At 45.0% G+C, this 25,079-nt stretch overlaps 1 protein-coding gene across 1 annotated transcript in view; it reads left to right on the plus strand.

Annotated features, from left to right (window-relative positions):
* The window catches only part of LOC138637787 (receptor-type tyrosine-protein phosphatase beta-like), a 109,099-nt gene that overhangs the window by 23,410 nt on the left and 60,610 nt on the right, over nucleotides 1–25,079 (plus strand). Inside the window, exons 9-10 of the mRNA XM_069726709.1 lie at nucleotides 1,440–1,697; nucleotides 22,193–22,999. Of these exons, the coding sequence (XP_069582810.1) occupies nucleotides 1,440–1,697; nucleotides 22,193–22,999 (1,065 nt within the window). The remainder of the gene's footprint in view (nucleotides 1–1,439; nucleotides 1,698–22,192; nucleotides 23,000–25,079) is intronic.

The following is a 25,079-nucleotide window of genomic DNA, read 5'->3' on the forward strand; positions in this document are numbered from 1 at the left end:
ACAAACTTTACCATTAGTAATACACTATGCAGTCATGGATTAAAATCATGAAGGGCACGCAAGGCCCCCCTGCTCATGCCAGCATATGTCCAGGCCCATTTGAAGTTTGCCAATGACGATCTGGTATGATCCAGAGGAAGAATAAGAGAAGGTGATGTGGTCAGATGAGGTCAAAATATAACTTTTTAGTATCAACTACACTCGCTGTGTTTGGAGGAAGAAAAATGATAAGTACAACCCCAAGAACACAGTCCCATCCATGAAGCATGGTGGGGGAAACATCATACTTTGGATGTGCATTCTGCAAAGATTTCAGGACATCTGCACCATATTGAAGGGAGGATGGATGGGGTCATGTATCGCAACATATTGGTCAACATCCGTCTTCCATCAGTAAGAGAATTTCTAGATGGGTTGTGGCTGGGTCTTCCAGCATGGCAATTACCTAAAACACACAGCCAGGGTCAACTAACTAGGGGCTCCACAAGAAGAATTTCAAGGTATTAGAGTGGCTTAGTCAGTCTCCAGACCTGAATCCAATAGAAAATCTTTGAAGGAAGCTGAAACTGAATGTTGCCCAGCGAAAGCCAAAAACCTGGAAGATCTGTATGGAGGAGTGGGCCAAAATCCCTGCTGCAATGTGTACAAACTTGGTCAAGAACTACGGGAAATTTATAAATAAAATAATAAATAATAAAAATATTAAGTTCTGTTTTTCTATTTTAGCAAACACTTATTGCATGCAATAAAATGCACATTAAAAAATGTAAAAATCATACAATATATCTTGGATTTTTTTAAGATTCTGTCTCAAACAGTTGAAGTGCACCTACAAAAAAAAGACCTCTCCTTTCTTTGTAGATGGGAAAACTTACAAAATTGGCAGTGTATCAAATACTTATTTTCCCCACTGTATATCTATCGATATGAATAATGAAGATGTTACAGGTCTTGCGAAAGGTGTCACAAAACAATTTTTTTAAATAAAATGTTTGAACTTTTTACATCTCTTAAATATAAAAAAAGATTGCAAGCTGAGTATTGCAACAATCATATTGACTGAAGAGAAATGTTGAGAGGTGATTTTTTTTAATGAACACCATAAAAAGAAAACCCAAAATCTATGGTGCAACTAAATTTTTTACTACATCATCACACTAGAAATTTCTTTCTGCTTTACAGGAAATTATATGGTAACATAAATGGTGTAATTCAAAATAATAATTCCTTCTGGGCATCCATTTTGGGCTGTGCAGGCCCTTTATTTACAGTTAATATTCATAATAATAACGTATCCCGCTAAAAACTCCGTCACATGGCTATGTTGATGGAAAAATAAAAATAAAAAGTATAGCTTTTGTAGAGAACACGCAAAAACAGAAAATCTACTGTGCTCATGGTCATGACGGCATTAAATGGTTTCTTCTGATTTTTAACAGAACCTGAAGTGGTGAAGAACTTTATGACTGGGGTCATCACCACCACTTCTATATCTCTGAGCTGGGAGAAACCAGATGGAAATGCAAGTTCTTATGAAATTCAGATTCTGGGAGAACCGACATTTAATAAATCTGTGACTTCAACTTCTGATACAATTGAAGGCCTGACACCGGGGAATTATTACACATTGCTGGTCACTGCTGTTGTTGGGGAAAATTATGTGACTGGAAACAGTTCAGAAATATCTGTATATACAAGTAAGTATTCCTTACATTCAGATTTTCAATATAGCTTTTATATATTGTTAAGTGTTTTCTGTTTTCTGTCTAAGCGTATAAAACAAATTAGTCCAATGTTGATCCAGAAAAGCAGGGCCGGATTTAGGAGGTGGGTGGCCCGGGGCCCATTTTGGAGGCAGGCCCATTTTTCAAGGTGCTGCAATATGTAATGCAAAAACACAAAATGAAACGAACGCAAGTTTATTTACAAAAATCATTTACACAGAGTAATTCAAGTAAAATCATTCATTTTTTACAATCCGGGCACTTTCCTTGATTTTTGTGCTGCAAAATCACTAATAATGTCACTAAAGTCCAATTCACGCAGTATATCTGACCCTGTCAACCCTTGAAGTCCCGAAAGAGCGTTAAAGATTAAAATATGTACATATGTATGTATGTATATTGTAGAAATTTGGGCTATCTATATCAAAGACTAGGGTTGAGCGAAACGGGTCGAACATTTTCAAAAGTCGCCGACTTTTGGCTAAGTCGGGGTTTCATGAAACCCGATCCGACCCCTGTGCGGGGTCGGCCATGCGGTACGCGACTTTCGCGCCAAAGTCGCGTTTCAATGACGCGAAAAGCGCCATTTCTCAGCCAATGAAGGTAAACGCAGAGTGTGGGCAGCGTGATGACATAGGTCCTGGTCCCCACCATCTTAGAGAAGGGCATTGCAGTGATTGGCTTGCTGTCTGCGACATCACAGGGGCTATAAAGAGGCGTTCCCGCCGACCGCCATCTTACTGCTGCTGATCTGAGCTTAGGGAGAGGTTGCTGCCGCTTTGTCAGAAGCAGGGATAGCGTTAGGCAGGGTCCATTAACCACAAAACCGCTTGTGCTGCAGCGATTTGCACTGTCCAACACCACCCTCGGTGTGCAGGGACAGTGGAAGTTTTTTTTTTTTTTTTCCCCCCTCAGCGCTGTAGCTCATTGGGCTGCCCTAGAAGGCTCCCTGATAGCTGCATTGCTGTGTGTACGCCGCTGTGCAAACCAACTGCTTTTTTCAAAGCACAAATCCTCTTGTTCCTTCCTTTCTGCACAGCTATCTTTTTTGTTTGTCCACACTTTTTATTTGATTTGTGCATCAGTCCACTCCTTATTGCTGCCTGCCATACCTGGCTAAGATTACTGCAGGCAGGGAGATAGTAATTGTAGGACATTCCCTGTTTTTTTTTTTTTTTTGGTGGGAGATTAAGATTGGCAATTTGGCATTTCTGCTAGTGTGCCATCTCTCTCACATAGTGGGCCATAGAAAGCCTTTTCATTTTTCTGTATTTTTTTTTGTGGGGTGTATAAATTCTCCCTGATAAAAATACAGTGGGAGATTAATATTGGCCTTTGGGCTTGTGTGCCAGTCCTGAGTGTGCCATCTCTCTCACAAATAGTGGGCCATAGAAAGCCTATTTAATTTTTTTGGGGGTTTTATAAATTCTCCCTGAAAAAAAGGGAGATTAATATTGGCCTCTGGGCTTGTGTGCCAGTCCTGAGCGTGCCATCTGTGCCAGTCCTGAGTCTGGCATCTCTCTCACAAATAGTGGGCCATAGAAAGCCTATTTAATTTTTTTTGGGGTTTTATAAATTCTCCCTGAAAAAAAGGGAGATTAATATTGGCCTCTGGGCTTGTGTGCCAGTCCTGAGCGTGCCATCTGTGCCAGCCCTGAGTGTGCCATCTCTCTCACAAATAGTGGGCCATAGAAAGCCTATTTAATTTTTTTTTTGGTTTTATAAATTCTCCCTGAAAAAAAGGGAGATTAATATTGGCCTCTGGGCTTGTGTGCCAGTTGTGAGCGTGCCATCTGTGCCAGTCCTGAGCGTGCCATCTCTCTCACAAATAGTGGGCCATAGAAAGCCTATTTAAATATTTTTTTGGTTTTATAAATTCTCCCAGAAAAAAAGGGAGATTAATATTGGCCTCTGGGCTTGTGTGCCAGTCCTGAGCGTGCCATCTGTGCCAGTCCTGAGCGTCCCATCTCTCTCACAAATAGTGGGCCATAGAAAGCCTATTTTTTTTTTTTTTTTGGGGTTTTAGAAATTCTCCCTGAAAAAAAAAGGGAGATTAATATTGCCCTTTGGGCTTGTGTGCCAGTACTAAGCGTGCCATCTCTCTCTCTCTCTCTCAGTCAGTGGGCCATAGAACGCCTATTTTTGTTTTTATTTGTTTTCTAAATTCTCCCTGAAAAAATCATTTTATTTTATTTGGTTTCTAAATTCTTCCTGATAAAATCATATTTTTTTTATTATTTTTTTTTCTAAAGTCTCCCTGAAAAAAACAAAACAAAAAAAAAAACAAACAAAAAAAACAGTGGGGGATTAATATTGGCCTTTCTGCTTGTGTGCCAGTCTTGACTCCTGTGTGCGTCATCTCTCACTTAGTGGGCCATAGAACGCCTATTTTTTGTTTTATTAGTTTTATAAATTCTCCCTGAAAAAATCATTTTATTTTATTTGGTTTCTAAATTCTTCCTGATAAAATCATATTTTTTTTATTATTTTTTTTTCTAAAGTCTCCCTGAAAAAAAAAAAAAAAAAAAAAACAACCAAAAAAAACAGTAGGAGATTAATATTGGCCTTTCTGCTTGTGTGCCAGTCTTGACTCCTGGGTGTGCCATCTCTCTCTCTCTCTCTCTCTCTCTCTCTCCAATTGTGGTCCATAGAAAGCCTATATTTTTTTTCCTTGATTTGGGTTCCAAAATCTACCAGAGAAAATAACTACATCAATCATTGGTAGAAAAATATTGGCCTCTGGGCTTGTGTGCCACTCCTGACTCCTCTGTGCGTCATCTCTCAGTCAGTGGGCCATAGAACGCCTATTTTTGTTTTTATTTGTTTTATAAATTCTCCCTGAAAAAATCATTTTATTTTATTTGGTTTCTAAATTCTTCCTGATAAAATCATATTTTTTTTATTATTTTTTTTTTCTAAAGTCTCCCTGAAAAAAAAAAAAAAAAACAACCAAAAAAAACAGTGGGAGATTAATATTGGCCTTTCTGCTTGTGTGCCAGTCTTGACTCCTGGGTGTGCCATCTCTCTCTCTCTCTCTCTCTCTCCAATTGTGGTCCATAGAAAGCCTATATTTTTTTTCCTTGATTTGGGTTTCAAAATCTACCAGAGAAAATAACTACATCAATCATTGGTAGAAAAATATTGGCCTCTGGGCTTGTGTGCCACTCCTGACTCCTGTGTGCGTCATCTCTCAGTCAGTGGGCCATAGAACGCCTATTTTTGTTTTTATTTGTTTTATAAATTCTCCCTGAAAAAATCATTTTATTTTATTTGGTTTCTAAATTCTTCCTGATAAAATCATATTTTTTTTATTATTTTTTTTTCTAAAGTCTCCCTGAAAAAAAAAAAAAAAAAACAACCAAAAAAAACAGTGGGAGATTAATATTGGCCTTTCTGCTTGTGTGCCAGTCTTGACTCCTGGGTGTGCCATCTCTCTCTCTCTCTCTCTCTCTCCAATTGTGGTCCATAGAAAGCCTATATTTTTTTCCCTTGATTTGGGTTCCAAAATCTACCAGAGAAAATAACTACATCAATCATTGGTAGAAAAATATTGGCCTCTGGGCTTGTGTGCCACTCCTGACTCCTCTGTGCGTCATCTCTCAGTCAGTGGGCCATAGAACGCCTATTTTTGTTTTTATTTGTTTTATAAATTCTCCCTGAAAAAATCATTTTATTTTATTTGGTTTCTAAATTCTTCCTGATAAAATCATATTTTTTTTATTATTTTTTTTTTCTAAAGTCTCCCTGAAAAAAAAAAAAAAAAACAACCAAAAAAAACAGTGGGAGATTAATATTGGCCTTTCTGCTTGTGTGCCAGTCTTGACTCCTGGGTGTGCCATCTCTCTCTCTCTCTCTCTCTCTCCAATTGTGGTCCATAGAAAGCCTATATTTTTTTTCCTTGATTTGGGTTCCAAAATCTACCAGAGAAAATAACTCCATCAATCATTGGTAGAAAAATATTGGCCTCTGGGCTTGTGTGCCACTCCTGATTCCTGTGTGCGTCATCTCTCACTCAGTGGCCCATAGAAAGCATATAGTTTGTTACATTTGTTTTCTAAATTCTCCCTGCAAAAATCTATTTTTTTTTTTTTTTGGGGGTTTCTAAAGTGTTCCTGAAAAAATTAAAAATAAAAAAAAAATAATAGTGTGACATTAATATTAACATTTGTGCTTCAGTGACAGTCCTGCGTGTGGGGCATCTCTCTAATTTGCAGCCACCAAAAACAGAGTGTGTAACATTGGGCCTGATTTTCGCTGTGGTCTCACCAACCTGTAAAGGGGTAGCTAAATCATACTGAAGTTATAGCTCACCGTGTAAGTTGTGTGACTGCAACAAATAACGTTAGTTTGGTTACGTTTTTAAAACAATGAGGAAGTCTAGTGGAAGAGGTCGTGGCCGGGGGCGTTCATTGTCAGCTGGTAATGAGGGTAGTGGTAGTGGTGGAGCATCAGGTGGTCGTGGGGAAAAAAATATTGCACCTAAGTCTGGAGCTGTGGAGCCAGGTTCGTCGTCCGGCTACACAAGGCCTCGAACGCTCCCTTTTCTGGGATTAGGAAAACCGCTTTTAAAGCCGGAGCAGCAAGAGCAAGTTTTGGCTTATCTTGCTGACTCAGCCTCTAGCTCTTTTGCCTCCTCTCGTGAAACTGGTAAAAGTAAAAGCAGCGCGTCGTTAGTGGATGTTCACGGTCAGGGACAAGTCACTTCCTTGTCCTCTTCAGCAAAAACAACAACAGAGAAGAATGCAGCAGGCGACACAACGGGTTACTCCATGGAGCTCTTTACACATACCGTCCCTGGCTTAGAAAGTGAAGCAGTTAACAGGCCATGCCCATTACAAGTTGAATCTGACATGGAGTGCACTGATGCACAGCCACAGCCAGACTACTATGCTGGTCCTTTGACTCAGACCACAACATTGCCCTCGCAGGGTGCTGATCAAGAATCAGACCCTGATGAGACTATGTTGCCCCATCACGAACGCTATACCACCGAACGACACGGTGACACAGACGAAGTTGCGCAGGAGGTACAAGAAGAGTTATTAGATGACCCAGTTCTTGACCCCGATTGGCAGCCATTGGGGGAACAGGGTGCAGGCGGCAGCAGTTCTGAAGCAGAGGAGGAGGAGGGGCCGCAGCAGGCATCAACATCGCCACAGGTTCCATCTGCCGGGCCCGTATCTTGCCCAAAACGCGTGGCAAAGCCAAAACCTGGTGGAGGACAGCGTGCCCATCCGGTTAAAGCTCAGTCTGCAATGCCTGAAAAGGTATCCGATGCTAGAAAGAGTGCAGTCTGGCATTTTTTTAAACAACATCCAATTGATCAGCGCAAAGTCATCTGTCAAAAATGTTCTACTTCCTTAAGCAGAGGTCAGAATCTGAAAAGTCTCAATACTAGTTGCATGCATAGACATTTAACCACCATGCATTTGAAAGCTTGGACTAACTACCAAACGTCCCTTAAGGTTGTTGCACCCTCGGCCAATGAAGCTAGTCATCAACGCAACATCCCTTCCGGCAGTGTAGGACCACCATTTAGCGCACCACCTGCTGTATCTGTGCAGGTATCTTTGACAGGCCAAAGCAGTCAGGGTCAGGGAATCACCAGTTTCGTAGTAGGAAACACTGCATCTAGGGCACCGGCGGCAACAATACCATCTCCCACCGTCTCTCAGTCTGCCATGTCCACCGGCACCCCCGCTAGTTCCACGATCTCCAGCTCTCCAGTCCAGCTCACCCTACATGAGACTATGGTTAGAAAAAGGAAATACTTAGCCTCGCATCCGCGTACACAGGGTTTGAACGCCCACATAGCTAGACTAATCTCGTTAGAGATGATGCCCTACCGGTTAGTTGAAAGCGAAGCTTTCAAAGACCTGATGGACTACGCTGTACCACGCTACGAGCTACCCAGTCGACACTTTTTTTCCAGAAAAGCCATCCCAGCCCTCCACCAGCATGTTAAAGAGCGCATCGTCCATGCACTCAGGCAATCTGTGAGCACAAAGGTGCACCTGACAACCGATGCATGGACCAGTAGGCATGGCCAGGGACGTTACGTGTCCATCACGGCACACTGGGTAAATGTGGTGGATTCAGGGTCCACAGGGGACAGCAAGTTTGGGACAGTTCTGCCTAGGCCACGGTCTAGTAAACAGTTGTCTGTAGCCGTTCGCACCCCCTCCTCCTCCTCCTCCTCCTCGTCCTCCTGCAGAAGCAAGAGCTCGTCCACAGACCGCAGTCGCACAAACACTCCATCCGCACCTGCCACTGTTGCACACCAGGTCTCCCATTATGGGGCAGCTACTGGCAAACGTCAGCAGGCTGTATTGGCTATGAAGTGTTTGGGCGACAATAGACACACCGCGGAAGTTCTGTCCGAGTTCTTGCAGCAAGAAACGCAGTCGTGGCTGGGCACTGTAGATCTTGAGGCAGGCAAGGTAGTGAGTGATAACGGAAGGAATTTCATGGCTGCCATCTCCCTTTCCCAACTGAAACACATTCCTTGCCTGGCTCACACCTTAAACCTGGTGGTGCAGTGCTTCCTGAAAAGTTATCCGGGGTTATCCGACCTGCTCCTCAAAGTGCGTGGACTTTGCGCACATATCCGCCGTTCGCCTGTACACTCCAGCCGTATGCAGACCTATCAGCGTTCTTTGAACCTTCCCCAGCATCGCCTAATCATAGACGTTGCAACAAGGTGGAACTCAACACTGCACATGCTTCAGAGACTGTGCGAACAGAGGCGGGCTGTTATGTTTTTGTGGGAGGATACACATACACGGGCAGGCAGTAGGATGGCAGACATGGAGTTGTCAGGTGTGCAGTGGTCGAAGATTCAAGACATGTGTCAAGTCCTTCAGTGTTTTGAGGAATGCACACGGCTGGTTAGTGCAGACAACGCCATAATAAGCATGAGCATCCCCCTAATGCGTCTGCTGATGCAAAGTTTGACGCACATAAAGGATCAGGCGTCTGCACCAGAGGAAGAGGAAAGCCTTGATGACAGTCAGCGATTGTCTGATCAGGGCAGTGTACATGACGAGGTACCGGGCGAAGAGGAGGTGGAGGATGAGGAGGATGATGGGGATGAGTATATTTTTAATGAGGAAGCTTTCCCGGGGGCACGGGAAATTGGTGGCGTGGCAAGGCCGGGTTCTGGTTTTTTGAGGGACACAAGTGACGTAGATTTGCCTGCAACTGCCCCTCAACCAAGCACAACCGCAGATTTGACAACGGGAACTTTGGCCCACATGGCGGATTATGCCTTGCGTATCCTCAAAAGGGACACACGCATTACAAAAATGATGAACGATGACGATTACTGGTTGGCCTGCCTCCTTGATCCTCGCTATAAAGGCAAATTGCAAAATATTATGCCACATGAGAACTTGGAACTAATATTAGCAACAAAACAATCAACTCTTGTTGACCGTTTGCTTCTGGCATTCCCTGCACACAGCGCCCGTGATCATTCTCACACGAGCTCCAGGGGCCAGCAGACCAGAGGTGTTAGAGGGGCAGAAATCAGAAGTGGCGTTGGCCAGAGGGGTTTTCTGACCAGGTTGTGGAGTGATTTTTCTATGACCGCAGACAGGACAGGTACTGCAGCATCAATTCAAAGTGACAGGAGACAACATTTGTCCAGTATGGTTACAAACTATTTTTCATCCCTTATCGACGTTCTCCCTCAACCGTCATTCCCATTTGATTACTGGGCATCAAAATTAGACACCTGGCCAGAATTGGCAGAATATGCATTGCAGGAGCTTGCTTGCCCGGCAGCTAGTGTCCTATCAGAAAGAGTATTCAGTGCTGCAGGTTCAATACTAACAGAAAAAAGGACTCGTCTGGCTACCCAAAATGTAGATGATCTAACCTTCATTAAAATGAACCACAACTGGATTTCAAAATCTTTTGCCCCACCCTGCCCGGCTGACACCTAGCTTTCCTATGAAAAGGTCTTGCCTGTGGACTATTCTGAATGACTTTTCCAATCTCGTAATTTTCTTCACCTGATTGTCCAGCATACGACATGTTTCCACCTCACGAAATGGCCAAAGTCCCCACACGGGGCCGTGCTATCGCCACTTTGCGCTTGGACCCTTGAGAGTGCTGTTTGTCTGAAGAGGTGGGTGTGGCCGCTTTTGGTCGACGGCACTGCCACTGGGTCCCTCATAGTACAATAAAGTGTCTCTGGCGGTGGTGGTGCGCACCCAACGTCAGACACACCGTTGTAATATGAGGGGCCCTGTGCCTGTACCGCCGGCCACAAGACAGTTCCCCCCCCCAGCTCAAACAGTGCTCTACCACTAGCAAAATTATCTCTCACAGCTTCACCAATGTGTAGTCTAGGCGCTGACATCCTTCAATGCCTGGCACTGACAATACCATTGTTTTGACATTTTTGTTATGTTAGGCCTTCGAAGCCTGTCTGCGGTCCCTTCTTTCTACAACTACTACACTGACCAGGCCACTGCTGGCCGTGTTACCCTGGAACCAATTTAAAAGTGCCTACAGTCAGCCCAATTTTGTTATGTTAGGCCTTCGAAGACTGTCTGCCGTCACTCCTTCCACTAGACTTCCACTGACCATACACTGCTGCCCATGTACCCCTGGAACCAATTTAAAAGTGCCTACAGCCAGCCCAATTTTGTTATGTTAGGCCTTGGAAGCCTGTCTGCGGTCACTCCTTCCACTAGACTTCCACTGACCAGACCACTGCTGCCCGTGTACCCCTGGAACCAATTTAAAAGTGCCTACAGCCAGCCCAAGTTTGTTATGTTAGGCCTTGGAAGCCTGTCTGCGGTCACTCCTTCCACTAGACTTCCACAGACCAGACCACTGCTGCCCGTGTACCCCTGGAACCAATTTAAAAGTGCCTCCAGCCAGCCCAAGTTTGTTATGTTAGGCCTTGGAAGCCTGTCTGCGGTCACTCCTTCCACTAGACTTCCACTGACCAGACCACTGCTGCCCGTGTACCCCTGGAACCAATTTAAAAGTGCCTACAGCCAGCCCAAGTTTGTTATGTTAGGCCTTGGAAGCCTGTCTGCGGTCACTCCTTCCACTAGACTTCCACTGACCAGACCACTGCTGCCCGTGTACCCCTGGAACCAATTTAAAAGTGCCTACAGCCAGCCCAAGTTTGTTATGTTAGGCCTTGGAAGCCTGTCTGCGGTCACTCCTTCCACTAGACTTCCACTGACCAGACCACTGCTGCCCGTGTACCCCTGGAACCAATTTAAAAGTGCCTACAGCCAGCCCAAGTTTGTTATGTTAGGCCTTGGAAGCCTGTCTGCGGTCACTCCTTCCACTAGACTTCCACTGACCAGACCACTGCTGCCCGTGTACCCCTGGAACCAATTTAAAAGTGCCTACAGCCAGCCCAAGTTTGTTATGTTAGGCCTTCGAAGCCTGTCTGCGGTCACTCCTTCCACTAGACTTCCACTGACCAGACCACTGCTGCCCGTGTACCCCTGGAACCAATTTAAAAGTGCCTACAGCCAGCCCAAGTTTGTTATGTTAGGCCTTGGAAGCCTGTCTGCGGTCACTCCTTCCACTAGACTTCCACTGACCAGACCACTGCTGCCCGTGTACCCCTGGAACCAATTTAAAAGTGCCTACAGCCAGCCCAAGTTTGTTATGTTAGGCCTTCGAAGCCTGTCTGCGGTCACTCCTTCCACTAGACTTCCACTGACCAGACCACTGCTGCCTGTGTACCCCTGGAACCAATTTAAAAGTGCCTCCAGCCAGCCGAAGTTTGTTATGTTAGGCCTTCGAAGCCTGTCTGCGGCCCGTTCTTTCAACTACAACTACACTGACCAGGCCACTGATGGCCGTGTTCCCCTGGAACCAATTTTAACTTGCCTACAGCCAGCCCAATGTTAGACCTTTGATGCCTGTCTGCCGTCACTCCTTCCACTAGGCCTCCACTGACCTGTCTATTGCTGCCCGTGTACCCCTTGAACCAACCTAATAAAATATTTAAAAAATTAATTTGATTATAAAAAATAAGATCGTGTTGAGATCTCAAATGCAGACATTTTAACAATCAAAACAAACACACAACAAATATCTGGAACTGTACTACAAAGGTCCAACAGCTACAATTTCTTTCTCCTGCAAGAAGTTAACTGAAAGATTTTTGGAGTTGTTAACACAGATATGGCATCCACCGAGTGTTGTCCTGTCGCGTCTCCTTTAAATTATTTCCAATAAGATGTTAAACTATTAATTTAATAAAATCAATAATTAAAAAAATAATTGAGTAAGTCAAAAGCACATTGCAAATAAACATTAATTACAAATCAAGAAGCATGGCGCGTCCGAGGGTGAGTAGATACCGAATAAGAATATAATCACCCTCGGACGCGCAATGCTTATTTACAACAGCCTTCCTTCCTAAGAATCAGCCCTTCCGTGGTGTAGAGAGAGGTTGTGTTACACTCCAAGGTGTTCCCCGGGTTGCCTTTCCTGAGCTTCGATCTTCCGGCTCTCGTTTAGTAGCTGTTGGAAACTACGCTGCATTAGGCCTACTAATTGTGTATGGGTGAAACAGTGGCGCATCTGCGGTCCCTCCTTCCACTAGGCCTCCACTGACCTTTCTACTGCGGCCCGTGTACCCCTTGAACCAACCTAATAAAATATTTAAAAAATTAATTTGATTATAAAAAATAAGATCGTGTTGAGATCTCAAATGCAGACATTTTAACAATCAAAACAAACACACAACAAATATCTGGAACTGTACTACAAAGGTCCAACAGCTACAATTTCTTTCTCCTGCAAGAAGTTAACTGAAAGATTTTTGGAGTTGTTAACACAGATATGGCATCCACCGAGTGTTGTCCTGTCGCGTCTCCTTTAAATTATTTCCAATAAGATGTTAAACTATTAATTTAATAAAATCAATAATTAAAAAAATAATTGAGTAAGTCAAAAGCACATTGCAAATAAACATTAATTACAAATCAAGAAGCATGGCGCGTCCGAGGGTGAGTAGATACCGAATAAGAATATAATCACCCTCGGACGCGCAATGCTTATTTACAACAGCCTTCCTTCCTAAGAATCAGCCCTTCCGTGGTGTAGAGAGAGGTTGTGTTACACTCCAAGGTGTTCCCCGGGTTGCCTTTCCTGAGCTTCGATCTTCCGGCTCTCGTTTAGTAGCTGTTGGAAACTACGCTGCATTAGGCCTACTAATTGTGTATGGGTGAAACAGTGGCGCATCTGCGGTCCCTCCTTCCACTAGGCCTCCACTGACCTGTCTACTGCGGCCCGTGTACCCCTTGAACCAACCTAATAAAATATTTAAAAAATTAATTTGATTATAAAAAATAAGATCGTGTTGAGATCTCAAATGCAGACATTTTAACAATCAAAACAAACACACAACAAATATCTGGAACTGTACTACAAAGGTCCAACAGCTACAATTTCTTTCTCCTGCAAGAAGTTAACTGAAAGATTTTTGGAGTTGTTAACACAGATATGGCATCCACCGAGTGTTGTCCTGTCGCGTCTCCTTTAAATTATTTCCAATAAGATGTTAAACTATTAATTTAATAAAATCAATAATTAAAAAAATAATTGAGTAAGTCAAAAGCACATTGCAAATAAACATTAATTACAAATCAAGAAGCATGGCGCGTCCGAGGGTGAGTAGATACCGAATAAGAATATAATCACCCTCGGACGCGCAATGCTTATTTACAACAGCCTTCCTTCCTAAGAATCAGCCCTTCCGTGGTGTAGAGAGAGGTTGTGTTACACTCCAAGGTGTTCCCCGGGTTGCCTTTCCTGAGCTTCGATCTTCCGGCTCTCGTTTAGTAGTTGGTGGAAACTACGCTGCATTAGGCCTACAAATTTGGTATGGGGTGTAGAGACAGGTTGTGTTACACTCCAAGGTTTTCACCAGGTTGCCTTTCCTGAGCTTCTATCTTCAGGCTCTCATTAAATTGTGGTTAAATGGAACAACTGCATTTGGCGTACTAGTTGGTTTGGGGCCTACTATCGGTGTCTGCCACTCCTTGCTGTTCTCCTGGTTTCCTGTCCTGAAATTCCATTTTCAGCCTCTCGTTAAGTAGTTGTTAATGTTAGACTGCATTTGGCCTACTAGTTGGGTTGGGGCCTACTATCGGTGTCTGCCACTCCTTGCTGTTCTCCTCCACTGAACAAAGCTGTGCCGCCTGTTTACTACGGTTGTCAATTTTGAACTGCATTTCGACTACTTACTGATTTGGCCCTACTCTCTGTGTCAGCCTCTCATTCCAGTTGTCCTCCACTGCAATGCCCCCTGGTTATTCCTGTGTTACCAATTTTGAACTGCATTTAGCCCACTTTCTTCTTTGGGCCTATATCTGTGTTTCCACTTCATCGTGCCCATTGCCCAGCCAGTGATAGATGAGTCTGCTGGTACATTGACCCATAACGCAACATTCCCCGTGCACGCTACACAACAACATTGTGACCCTGCTGAAAGTCAGGTTGCTCTTCCCGCATACCATACCACCTTACACGGGGACAAAGAGGAAGGTGCAGATGAAAGTGCAGGTTCCTTCATCAGGTGGGGGGAGGAATACTAGTTGGCGACGTCACTGGCACAGGGCCTCTCATAGTACGCAAAAGTGTTGCTGCCGGTGGGAGGCGCCCCCGCCGTGCAAACACACCGCTGTACTTTGAGGGGCCCTGTGCCAGTGCCAATGCCAACGAGTGGGCCCCCCCTGCTTGCTCAGGTTCACAGCACTTGCAAAGTTGAAATACTTACCTCTCCCTGCTCCACTGCCGTGACGTTGTCCAGATTTCCTGGGCCCACTAATTACTTGAACCAGCCCTACCCCCCACAACTTTAGCCAAATGACCCCCAATTTCAAATGCCTTCCAATTATTATAAGGTAAATTACGCTTGACAAGCTTCATTAAGAAGAATGGATGGTTTTGACATTAAAATGGGCACTCTAGGTGTTTTCCTGGCCCCCACTCACTGCCGACTATGCTGCCCCATTGACTTGCATTGGGTTTCGTGTTTCGGTCGATCCCGACTTTACGTCATAATCGGCCGATTTCACTCGACCCGACTTTGGACATAGTCGGGTTTCGCAAAACCCGGCTCGACTCTAAAAAGGTCAAGGTCGCTCAACTCTATCAAAGACTGCTGCTAGGCTCTATATGTCAGAGGTTTCTGCTGGGCTCTATATGTATGAGAGGCTTCTGCTGGGCTGTATATATATGAGGGGCTTCTGCTGGGCTGTATATATATGAGGGACTTCCGCTGAACTGTACATATATGAGGGGCTTCTGCTGGGCTGTATATATCAGAGGCTGTTTACCTGTATATATCAGAGGCTGTTGCTGTGCTGGCTGTATATGTATGAGAGGCTTCTGCTGGGCTGTATATGTATGAGAGGCTTCTGCTGGGCTGTGTATGTATGAGAGGCTTCTGCTGGGCTGTATATATATGAGGGGATTCTGCTGGGCTCTATATGTCAGAGGCTTCTGCTGGGCTCTATATGTATGAGAGGCTTCTGCTGGGCTGTATATGTATGAGAGGCTTCTGCTGGGCTATATATGTCAGAGGCTTCTGCTGGGCTGTATATATATATATATGAGAGGCTTCTGTTGGGCTGTATATGTATGAGAGGCTTCTGCTGGGCTGTATATATATGAGGGGCTCCTGCTGGGCTGTATATGTATGAGAGGCTTCTGCTGGGCTGTATATATATGAGGGGCTTCTGCTGGGCTGTATATGTATGAGAGGCTTCTGCTGGGCTGTATATGTATGAGAGTCTTCTGCTGGGCTGTATATATATGAGGGGCTTCTGCTGGGCTGTATATGTCAGAGGCTTCTGCTGGGCTCTATATGTATGAGAGGCTTCTGCTGGGCTGTATATATATGAGGGGCTTCTGCTGGGCTGTATATGTATGAGAGGCTTCTGCTGGGTGGCATATATATATATATATATATATATATATATATATATATATATATGAGGGGCTTCTGCTGGGCTGTATATGTATGAGATGCTACTACTGGGCTGTATATGTATGAGAGGCTTCTGCTGGGCTGTATATATATGAGGGGCTTCTGCTGAGCTGTATATATATATATATATATATATATATATATATATATATATATATATATATATGGCTGTTGCTGGGCTGTATATATTAGAAGCTGCTTTTGGGCTGAATATATATGAGGGGCTGCTGCCAGGCTGTATATATCAGAGGGTGTTGCTGTGCTGGCTGTATATAGAATAGAGGATGAGGGGCTGTATAAAGTGTATACACAGCATTATACTGTAAACAGGTCCATACTACAGTACAGACCAAAAGTTTGGACACACCTTCTCATTTAAAGATTTTTCTGTATTTTCATGACTATGAAAATTGTACATTCACACTGAAGGCATCAAAACTATGAATTAACACATGTGGAATTATATACTTAGCAAAAAAGTGTGAAATAACTGAAATTTTGTCTTATATTCTAGGTTCTTCAAAGTAGCCACCTTTTGCTTTGATGACTGCTTTGCACACTCTTGGCATTCTCTTGATGAGCTTCAAGAGGTAGTCACCAGGAATGGTCTTCCAACAATCTTGAAGGAGTTCTCAGTATATAATTTCACATGTGTTAATTCATAGTTTTGATGCCTTCAGTGTGAATGAACAATTTTCATAGTCATGAAAATACAGAAAAATCTTTAAATGAGAAGGTGTGTCCAAACTTTTGGTCTGTACTGTATATACGTACAGTATACACAGACACACTGTAATGCAGGATATAGTGTGGACTTGTATATGCAGTATGGTACTATGTAGGACAGGAGCTGCAAGAAAGATACACAGACAGACATGCACACATAGACACACACACAGACAGAGATCATACTCACCCACCGCGACACTGTGAAGATTGAACCACTTCACCTCTGGATCTTCAGTGACTGAAGATCCAGAGTGAAGTCCTGCCGCTCTCTGCGGTGGAGAATCCTCTTCTCGCGCTGACATCGTGGCTCCACCTCCTTCCTCAAAGGTAGCTGAACAAATTCTCATCTGATTAAATCCGAGGGAGCTATCATATAGCTGAATAGGTAGCGCCTAGAAGATTCTGTTGAGATTGGAGAAGGCTGCCGCATGCCATTAGCTCAGCATTAGGTACAGGGAGCATACTAAGGAAGTCTGGCTAGGCTAGCCAGGTCAGTGGATGCTGACGCAGGTCAGGTGCCATGACTCTGCCGCTCTGCGCCAGCCACTGAGATGTAGGACCGTAGCCAGGTCCCTACACTTTCAATACTTTCTCTTTTGTTAAATATTCCTTATAATTACAAATGGTTCACAGCAAAGAGTTGTGTATTTTACATGTTTTGAGATATTTATCCCTATATTGGTGGGAGGCCCCCGCTTGGTGGGTGGGTGGCCCAGGGCCTGGGCCCCTTGGGCCCACCCCTAAATCCAGGTCTGCAGAAAAGTAGGACAAGTTTCATTTAAGTGTTATGCGATTGCAATGCGATTTTACTCAACTAATATCCATATGACATGCATATGCAATTTGTATGCAATGTGTTTTTAACATCATCTTTTACATACCGTACTTTAATCTGTAAATCATTTAAAGCTAGTTTTCTAATAAAGCAATGTTATATACAGATATAGAAATATTGTGATAATTATATTGTGAGAGCTAGATAGCCGTCAGATATTTAATAAGCTCTGAGGAGCATATCTGACAACTTTTTAGGAATAAATGTAAAAAAGTGGCTTGGGGCGCCCCCTATTTTTAATAACCAGTTAAGAGAAAGCATATAGCTGTGAGCTGGTCTTATTAGTCTGTGATGGGGCTAATATCCATGGAGCTTAGCAGTCTTTTAATGTCAACTCTCAGCTGTCTACTTAGCCTCTACTGGTAAAGGAGGCAGCCTAAAAAAATAATGTGGGGTCCCCCCATATCTTTAATAACCAGCTCCATACACTAGATCATTGTGGGATCTCCATATTGATTACAGAAGACCCTGTGGATTAACATCATCATTGCCAATGCACCAGGGCAGTCGGGCAGAGTTGAGGCTAAGAGCCAGAATTGGAGCAGCTAATGGATGGCTGGGGAGGCTGGTCTTATTAGCCTGGGAAAGGGACAATATCCATGGTCCTTCCCAGTCTATTAATATCAACTCACAGCTGTCTGCTTAGCCTTTGCTAGTTATTAAAAATAGGTTGGACCCTATGCCATTTTTTTAGGATCCCCCTTTTTAATAACCAGTAATGGTAGGATATAAAGTTGCTTACCTCTCTTTTTGCCTCTCCTTCCAGTCTCCTAAAGAATCAATGCTGTAGAATTATTATTATTATTACTATTAATATTTAATTATATAGCACCATTGATTCCATGGTGCTGTACATGAGAAGGGGTTACGTATAAATTACAGATATCACTTACAGTAAGCAAACTAACAATTACAGACTGATACAGAGGGGTGAGGACTCTGCCCTTGCGGGCTTACATTCTACTGGATGGTGGGGAAGGAGAAAGAATTAAAAATCCCTTTGCACCCAGCATAGGCAGTTTCCAGAAAAGTTCTTCTAATCACAGTTTTCACTTTCCTGAGCTGTGTACAAAATCCCTGTTATCTCTGTATGGAAATATATTGATAACAGTGTAGGCTCTGAACAAGCACTGACAGACTGTTAATGTGTAGAAGCTGAATAGAACTAATCACCAGAACTGTCAGTCAAGGATCACCTGTTCCCCCAGCAACCAGGAAGTAAGGAGACTGTAAAGGTACCTTCACACATAACGATATCCTTAACGATATCGTTGCTTTTTGTGACGTAGCAACGATATCGTTAAGGACATCGTTATGTGTGACAGCGACCAACGATCAGGCCCCTGCTGGGAGATCGTTGGTCGCTGAACAAAGTCCAGAACTTTATTTCGTCGCTGGATCTCCCGTGGACATCGCTGGATCGGCGTGTGTGACACCGATCCAGCGATGTCTTCACTGGTAACCAGGGTAAACATCGGGTAACTAAGCGCAGGGCCGCGCTTAGTAACCCGATGTTTACCCTGGTTACCAGCGTAAAAGTAAAAAAAAACAAACACTACATACTTACCTACCGCTGTCTGTCCCCGGTGCTGTGCTCTACACTCCTCCTGCACTGGCTGTGAGCGTCGGTCAGCCGGAAAGCAGAGTGTTGACGTCACCACTCTGCTTTCCGGCCGCTGTGCTCACAGCCAGTACAGGAGGAGTGCAGAGAAGCAGAGCGCCGGGGACAGACAGCGGTAGGTAAGTATGTAGTGTTTGTTTTTTTTACTTTTACGCTGGTAACCAGGGTAAACATCGGGTTACTAAGCGCGGCCCTGCACTTAGTTACCCGATGTTTACCCTGGTTACCCGGGGACTTCGGGATCGTTGGTCGCTGGAGAGCTGTCTGTGTGACAGCTCTCTAGCGACCAAACAGCGACGCTGCAGCGATCCGGATCGTTGTCGGTATCGCTGCAGCGTCGCTAAATGTGAAGGGGCCTTAAGGATACTGGAGAGCTTAGGGAAACTCAATAAACAACTTCAGAATATCCCATAAATGTTCATTAGTAAAGCGAAAGTTGAAAATTAGCTAATGAAAAGCTAATAATGTGGAAAGAGGCACAAAGGTTCTGCACTTCCTGTTGTAATTGATGCACATATAAAAATTAACAGCGTTATGAAAACTATATAAAAGATACTCTGTCTTTATTGGCAATAGCAGCCAAACAGTGCAGATTTAATTTAGAAATAAATAACTTACTGATTGTTGGGGCTCAATAAGATGGAACCATACATCATTTCGAAGAGTGCAACCCCAACTTGCTCTGTTTGAATAGAGCAGAAGCGCACATGTTCAATCTCCACTTTATTTATCATCTATTGGACTGCCAAAAAAAGCCACACGCTATAGTTTGATATTTAAGTCAGACTCACAGAAAATGAATGGAGTTGTGGCTGTGCATATGCCTTTCTATTCTATTCCAACTCGATTTTGCAGATCCCAGTTCTTAAGATTTCAGAGTCTCCTTCTTAGGATCGTGGTCAGCTGATAAAAGTCAATCCATAACTCTTTTAATTTACAGAAAATTAGTCGTTTAGGCTAAGTTCACATTAGCATATCTGTGCGTATCATATCATCTGCATGTCCAAGCGCATGCCAAAACGCATTCAAACGCATGGTTACGCCGTGTTTTTATCCGCCTCAGCTTATGCATGATGCCAAAAAAAATGTTGCATTTTCATGCGTTTTTGCCTGCGTTTGCGCTGATTATGGTAGAAGAAAAAATACCGCACACTCGAAACTGGTATGATGCAAAAAGGTATATGCCAGATTTATTCAAGAAAACAAGTCAACAATTGCCACTGTGATAATTCGTAGATAGAAACCTGACGTTTCGACCCTCCCGGGTCTTATTCATGGGGTTACTTAACTCTTTTGATACACAGACATAGGAGTGGCAGTGATAGAAGGCAAGACAATGGTCCTTTTAAGGCATAACCTTATAGTGGGTCCAATAATTGCTCCTGTGGTGTAGGTAGAGGGGTCCTGTTTAGGGTGAGCCGCAGCATATAAAGAAGTCCTTATAATGGGTCCAGTGAATGCTCCTGTGACCTCCTATCCAGGACAGCACAGCTGGGCGCGGGATGCGCCGCTGACCCCCGGACACAGGACAGAGCAGGACAGCTCCACATGCTGCGGCCCACCCTAAGCAGGATCCCTCTATTTATGCCACAGGAGCATTCACTGGACCCATTATAAGGACTTCTTTATATGCTGCGGCTCAAAAGATATTTAGTTCAGTGATCTATACCTCTTAATGAGGACTGGGGAGGGGAGAGGTGTGGGAATTGGGAAATATTCTTACCCAGTATTAGCAGAACATTTGTAGCTTCCACTTTTGCACCGTAGATTACGCCCCCACGGTGCAACTGCTACAAAAATTTCCTAATACTACCACCTGCATTTTGTGTGTGATTTCACTCTAATTGGAATCACCACAATACTTCCAATTAGTGTCGGTTTACACCTGTGTACCGCAGTCGAGGTGTAATCACATTATCGTATTTTTGTTGTGGGATCGTGCCGCCTTGCACATTCTCACCTAGTATTCGCAGAATATTTGAAGATTCCACTTTTGCACCGTAGATTACGCCCCCACTGTGCAACTGCTACAAAAACTCTGTGATACTTTCAGATTTTGATAAATACAGTTCACACAACACCAGTTCATATTCGTTTAGGCCACACCAGTTTCTTTTAAAGTTTACGCCAAACTAGATCCAATTAGTGTTTCTTACACCTGTCTGCAGCTTTACAGGTTTAGGCACACTAAATAGGAGAACTCTTCCGCCCTTCCACCCATCTAAATCTAGAGAGATGAGGAAGGCAGGGAGTAAGGGACGTGGTCGCGACCATGGTCGCGGAGGTGTTGCAGGGAGAGGATGTGGAGAATCTTTGCCTGATGCGGGCACAAGTGACTTAGCCACTAGCTATTCCCGGGAACAGTCCTTCATGTGCAGCTTTGTTGGAGGTCGTAGTATCCCATTGCTGGGGAGGAACAAATTGAAACTGTTGTTGGATGGATGGCAGCTGCGGCATCGACTTCAATTTGTTCCTCATCCTCACCCTTCCAGATACAGAGCACAGAGTCCGCTCATGTCAGTGCAGAGCAACGCTCTGCTTCTTCACCACCACCTGCCAAATTACCAAGGCAGTTAGAGGGACCAGTACAGGAGCCATCTCTACTTCTGTTTGAAGAATCTGTTGGCTGTGGATCAGGGGGTCAGTCAGGCAGTATTCGACAACAGGAAGAAGAGCTTTTAAGCAGTAATGCCCAACTTTTATTTCTCTCAGAAGAAGAAGAGGCAGGTAGCCCTGTGCACACAGTCAGCTGACCACAGTACGCATCAGATGATGACGAAACTCAGGTGACATTAGCTGGTGCGTCCTGCAGTATACAAACGACTCAGGAGGAGCAATCATCTCAGGTGTTGGAAGAGGGTCCAACAGATGATGAGGTCCTTGATCCATCATGGTGTGAGGGACAGCAAAGTGGTGGTAGCAACTCAGAGGAAGAGATTCCCACAACAGCACAGCAGCAGAGGGCCAAAAAAGGGAGTAGAGTGAGGGGCGAGAGTTGGTTGCCTGTAGCCTCCACTTTGGCACCCGGAAGGAGCAGGACCCATGCAAAAACTAGTGCAAGGGGTGCTCCAAAGAGATGTGGTGCCTGGGCCTTTTTTGACCAAGTTGCCGATGACATTACAACAGTCAGATGCAATCTTTGTCATCTAACTCTGAAGCAAGGGAAAAATGTCCACAACCTCAATACCACCAATATGTTGAGGCATTTGAGGAACAAGCACGTTGTGGAGTGGACAAATCACATAAAAAAAATTTTGCCCAACCTGTAGCTCCATGTGCCGCCTCTTCTGCTAACATTGTAGCTTGTTCCTCCCAGGAGAGAGAGGGAACGTCGTCCTGCAGTAGTGTACAGACAGCCATCATCACTGTCACACCGCCACCAACCTCACAATCCTGGTTATCCTCACAGTCCCAGTCTAGCCTGCAGCCATCCGTCCCACAGTTATGGGCTCGAAAAAGGAAATTCCTGGCAAGCCACCCCCAAGCACAGGCCCTCAATGCTAGCATTTCAAAACTGCTGGCCCTTGAAATGCTATCATTCAGGCTGGTGGACACGGACACCTTTCGCCACCTCATGGCATTGGCAGTCCCACAATACTGTGTTCCTTGCTGCCACTATTTTAGTCGAAAAGCCGTCCCTGCCCTGCAACAGCACGTGGAGAAAAAAATTATGCGTGTGCTACTTAACGCCATCAGCAGCAAGGTCCACCTGACCACCGATACGTGGACCTGTAAGCATGGTCAGGGATGCTACATTTCCCTCACTGCCCATTGGGTAAATGTGGTGGAGCCTGGTACAAAAGTGGATAGTGGCACTGCACAGGTCCTGCCAACGCCAAGGATTGCAGGACTTTCGTCCGTTCGCATTGCCTCTTCCTCCTACTCCCTTTCCTCAGATCCCTCTGCACAGCAGTTGGCACCATCTACATCCACAAGGATTGGTGAACCGTCCACTGACACGACCAAGTTGAACACTGCCATGGCCAAACGTCAGCAGGTCGTGTTGAAATTAATTAGTTTGGGGGATACAAGCCACACTGCAGAGCAGCTGTGGAATGCCATCAAGCAGCAGAGCGACCAGTGGTTTGGGCCGCTCAACCTCCAGCCAGGTATGGTGGTGTGTGATAATGGGCGAAACCTTGTGGCAGCTCTGGGTCTAGCCAATCTGACTCACATCCCGTGCCTGGCACATATGTTAAATTTGGTCGTGCAGAGTTTTCTTAAAAGCTATCCGGATCTTGAAGATCCTCGGCACAAGATCCGTGGCGAGTGCACTCACTTGTGCCGTTCGAGCATACACAATGCACGCATTGCAGCTCTGCAGCGAAGATTTAACCTGCCTGAACACTGCCTCATATGTGACGTCCGCACTAGGTGGAATTCCACGTTGCATATGCTGGAGAGGTTGCGTGAGCAGCAGCAGGCAGTAATGGAATTCCAGCTGCATTAGGCGCAAACGAGTTGCACAGCATGCAGGCCACACTTCACATATGCCGAGTGGGCTTACATGAAGGACATCTGCTGTGTTTTGCGGCCCTTTCATGATTCCACTCTCATGTCGAGCACGGATGATGCCATAGTCAGCATCACTGTACCCCTCTTATGCCTCCTTGAAAAAACTATGCTAGGGATAAGGGATGCAGTTTTGGAGGAGGAGGAGGAACAAATGCTGACAGTGCCTTCTGTATCAGGACAGTCTACCCACATCTCTACAGGTGGGTTGCTAGCCAGGCAACACGGCAACTCACAAAGGCCCAGACAGGGGACACTTTTTGATGAAGAGGAGGAGGAAGAATTGGAGGAGGAAGTAGTATGGCCAGAGGAGGATGGTATACCACACACTGGTAGTCATCATTTACAGCGAGGATGGGGGGATGCAGAGGAGACAGAGAGCACGCCTCAAGCAGGGGACAGTGGGGCGTGGCCAGTCTGCAATGTGCAACACATGAGTGATTTCATGCTGCAGTGCCTCCGAAACGACGCTGTATCACTCACATTCTCAACACTGATGATTACTGGGTGGCCAGCCTCCTGGATCCTCGCTACTGGGACAACCTACAAACCCTGATAACACCGTTGAACCGGGATCGTAAAATGCCAGAGTTCCAAGACACACTGGTACAGTCAATGATGTCCTCATTTCCACCTAAGAGGACTACTTCGAGTGTTTCACATGGCAGCTCAATGCCTCCAGGATGGGGAAGAAGCCGTCCACAGAGCAGGAACAGCACCTCTGCAGAAGGCCAGTTCAGTCTTGCCAAAATGTGGCAAAGTTTTGTGTGCCCGCAACCACGTCATGCACCATCCCGTACGATTCCATTCAGCAGGATGCAGCATTACCGTTAGATGGTGGCAGACTACATGTCCAGCCATGTCAGTGTGTCCCAGGATGGTTCTGCCCCCTTTAAGTTTTGGGTCTCCAAGTTTGATATATGGCCAGAGCTTAGCCAGTATGCCTTGGAGGTGCTGGTCTGCCCCACTGCCAGGTGTTATCAGAGCGTGTCTTTAGCACCGCTGGTGGAGTTCTAACAGACCAACGCATGTGCCTATCCACAGATAACGTTGACCGCCTAACTTTTATAAAAATGAAACAGGCCTGGATCTCACCAGACTTTGCAAGCCCTGCACCAGATGAGATAAACACATGTCTGACAATAGTCTCCAGGTCCACACTTGGCCCTCTGGCACCACTAGACTGATCAGCCCACCTGGGCTTCAGCACCGTCAGCTGTTGCTCGGAAGTGTCAGTAGTACAGTGAACACCCGCTGCCGTGTTGTCGGGGTTCAGCAACGCAAGCTGGACTCTGGCTGTGCTACTGGCACTTCAAATTCTCCTGTCCACCTACAATAAATCATGTCTGCCTGGGCCTCAGCACTGCTAGCTGTTGCTCGAAAGTGCACGTAGCACAGTGAACACCCGCTGCCATGTTGTCGGGGTTCAGCAACGCAAGCTGGACTCTGGCCGTGCTACCTACTGGCAATTCAAATTCTCCTGTCCACCTACAATGAATCCTGTCTGCCTGGGCCTCAGCACCGCTATCTGTTGCTCGGAAGTGCATGTAGCACAGTGAACACCCGCTATCGTGTTTTCAGGGTTCAGCAATGCAAGCTGGACTCTGGCTGTGCTACTGGCAATTCAAATTCTGCTGTCCACCTACAATGAATCCTGTACCACTGGGCCTCAGCACC

The sequence above is a fragment of the Ranitomeya imitator genome, chromosome 5 (assembly GCF_032444005.1).
Source record: "Ranitomeya imitator isolate aRanImi1 chromosome 5, aRanImi1.pri, whole genome shotgun sequence".
Lineage (NCBI taxonomy): Eukaryota > Metazoa > Chordata > Amphibia > Anura > Dendrobatidae > Ranitomeya > Ranitomeya imitator.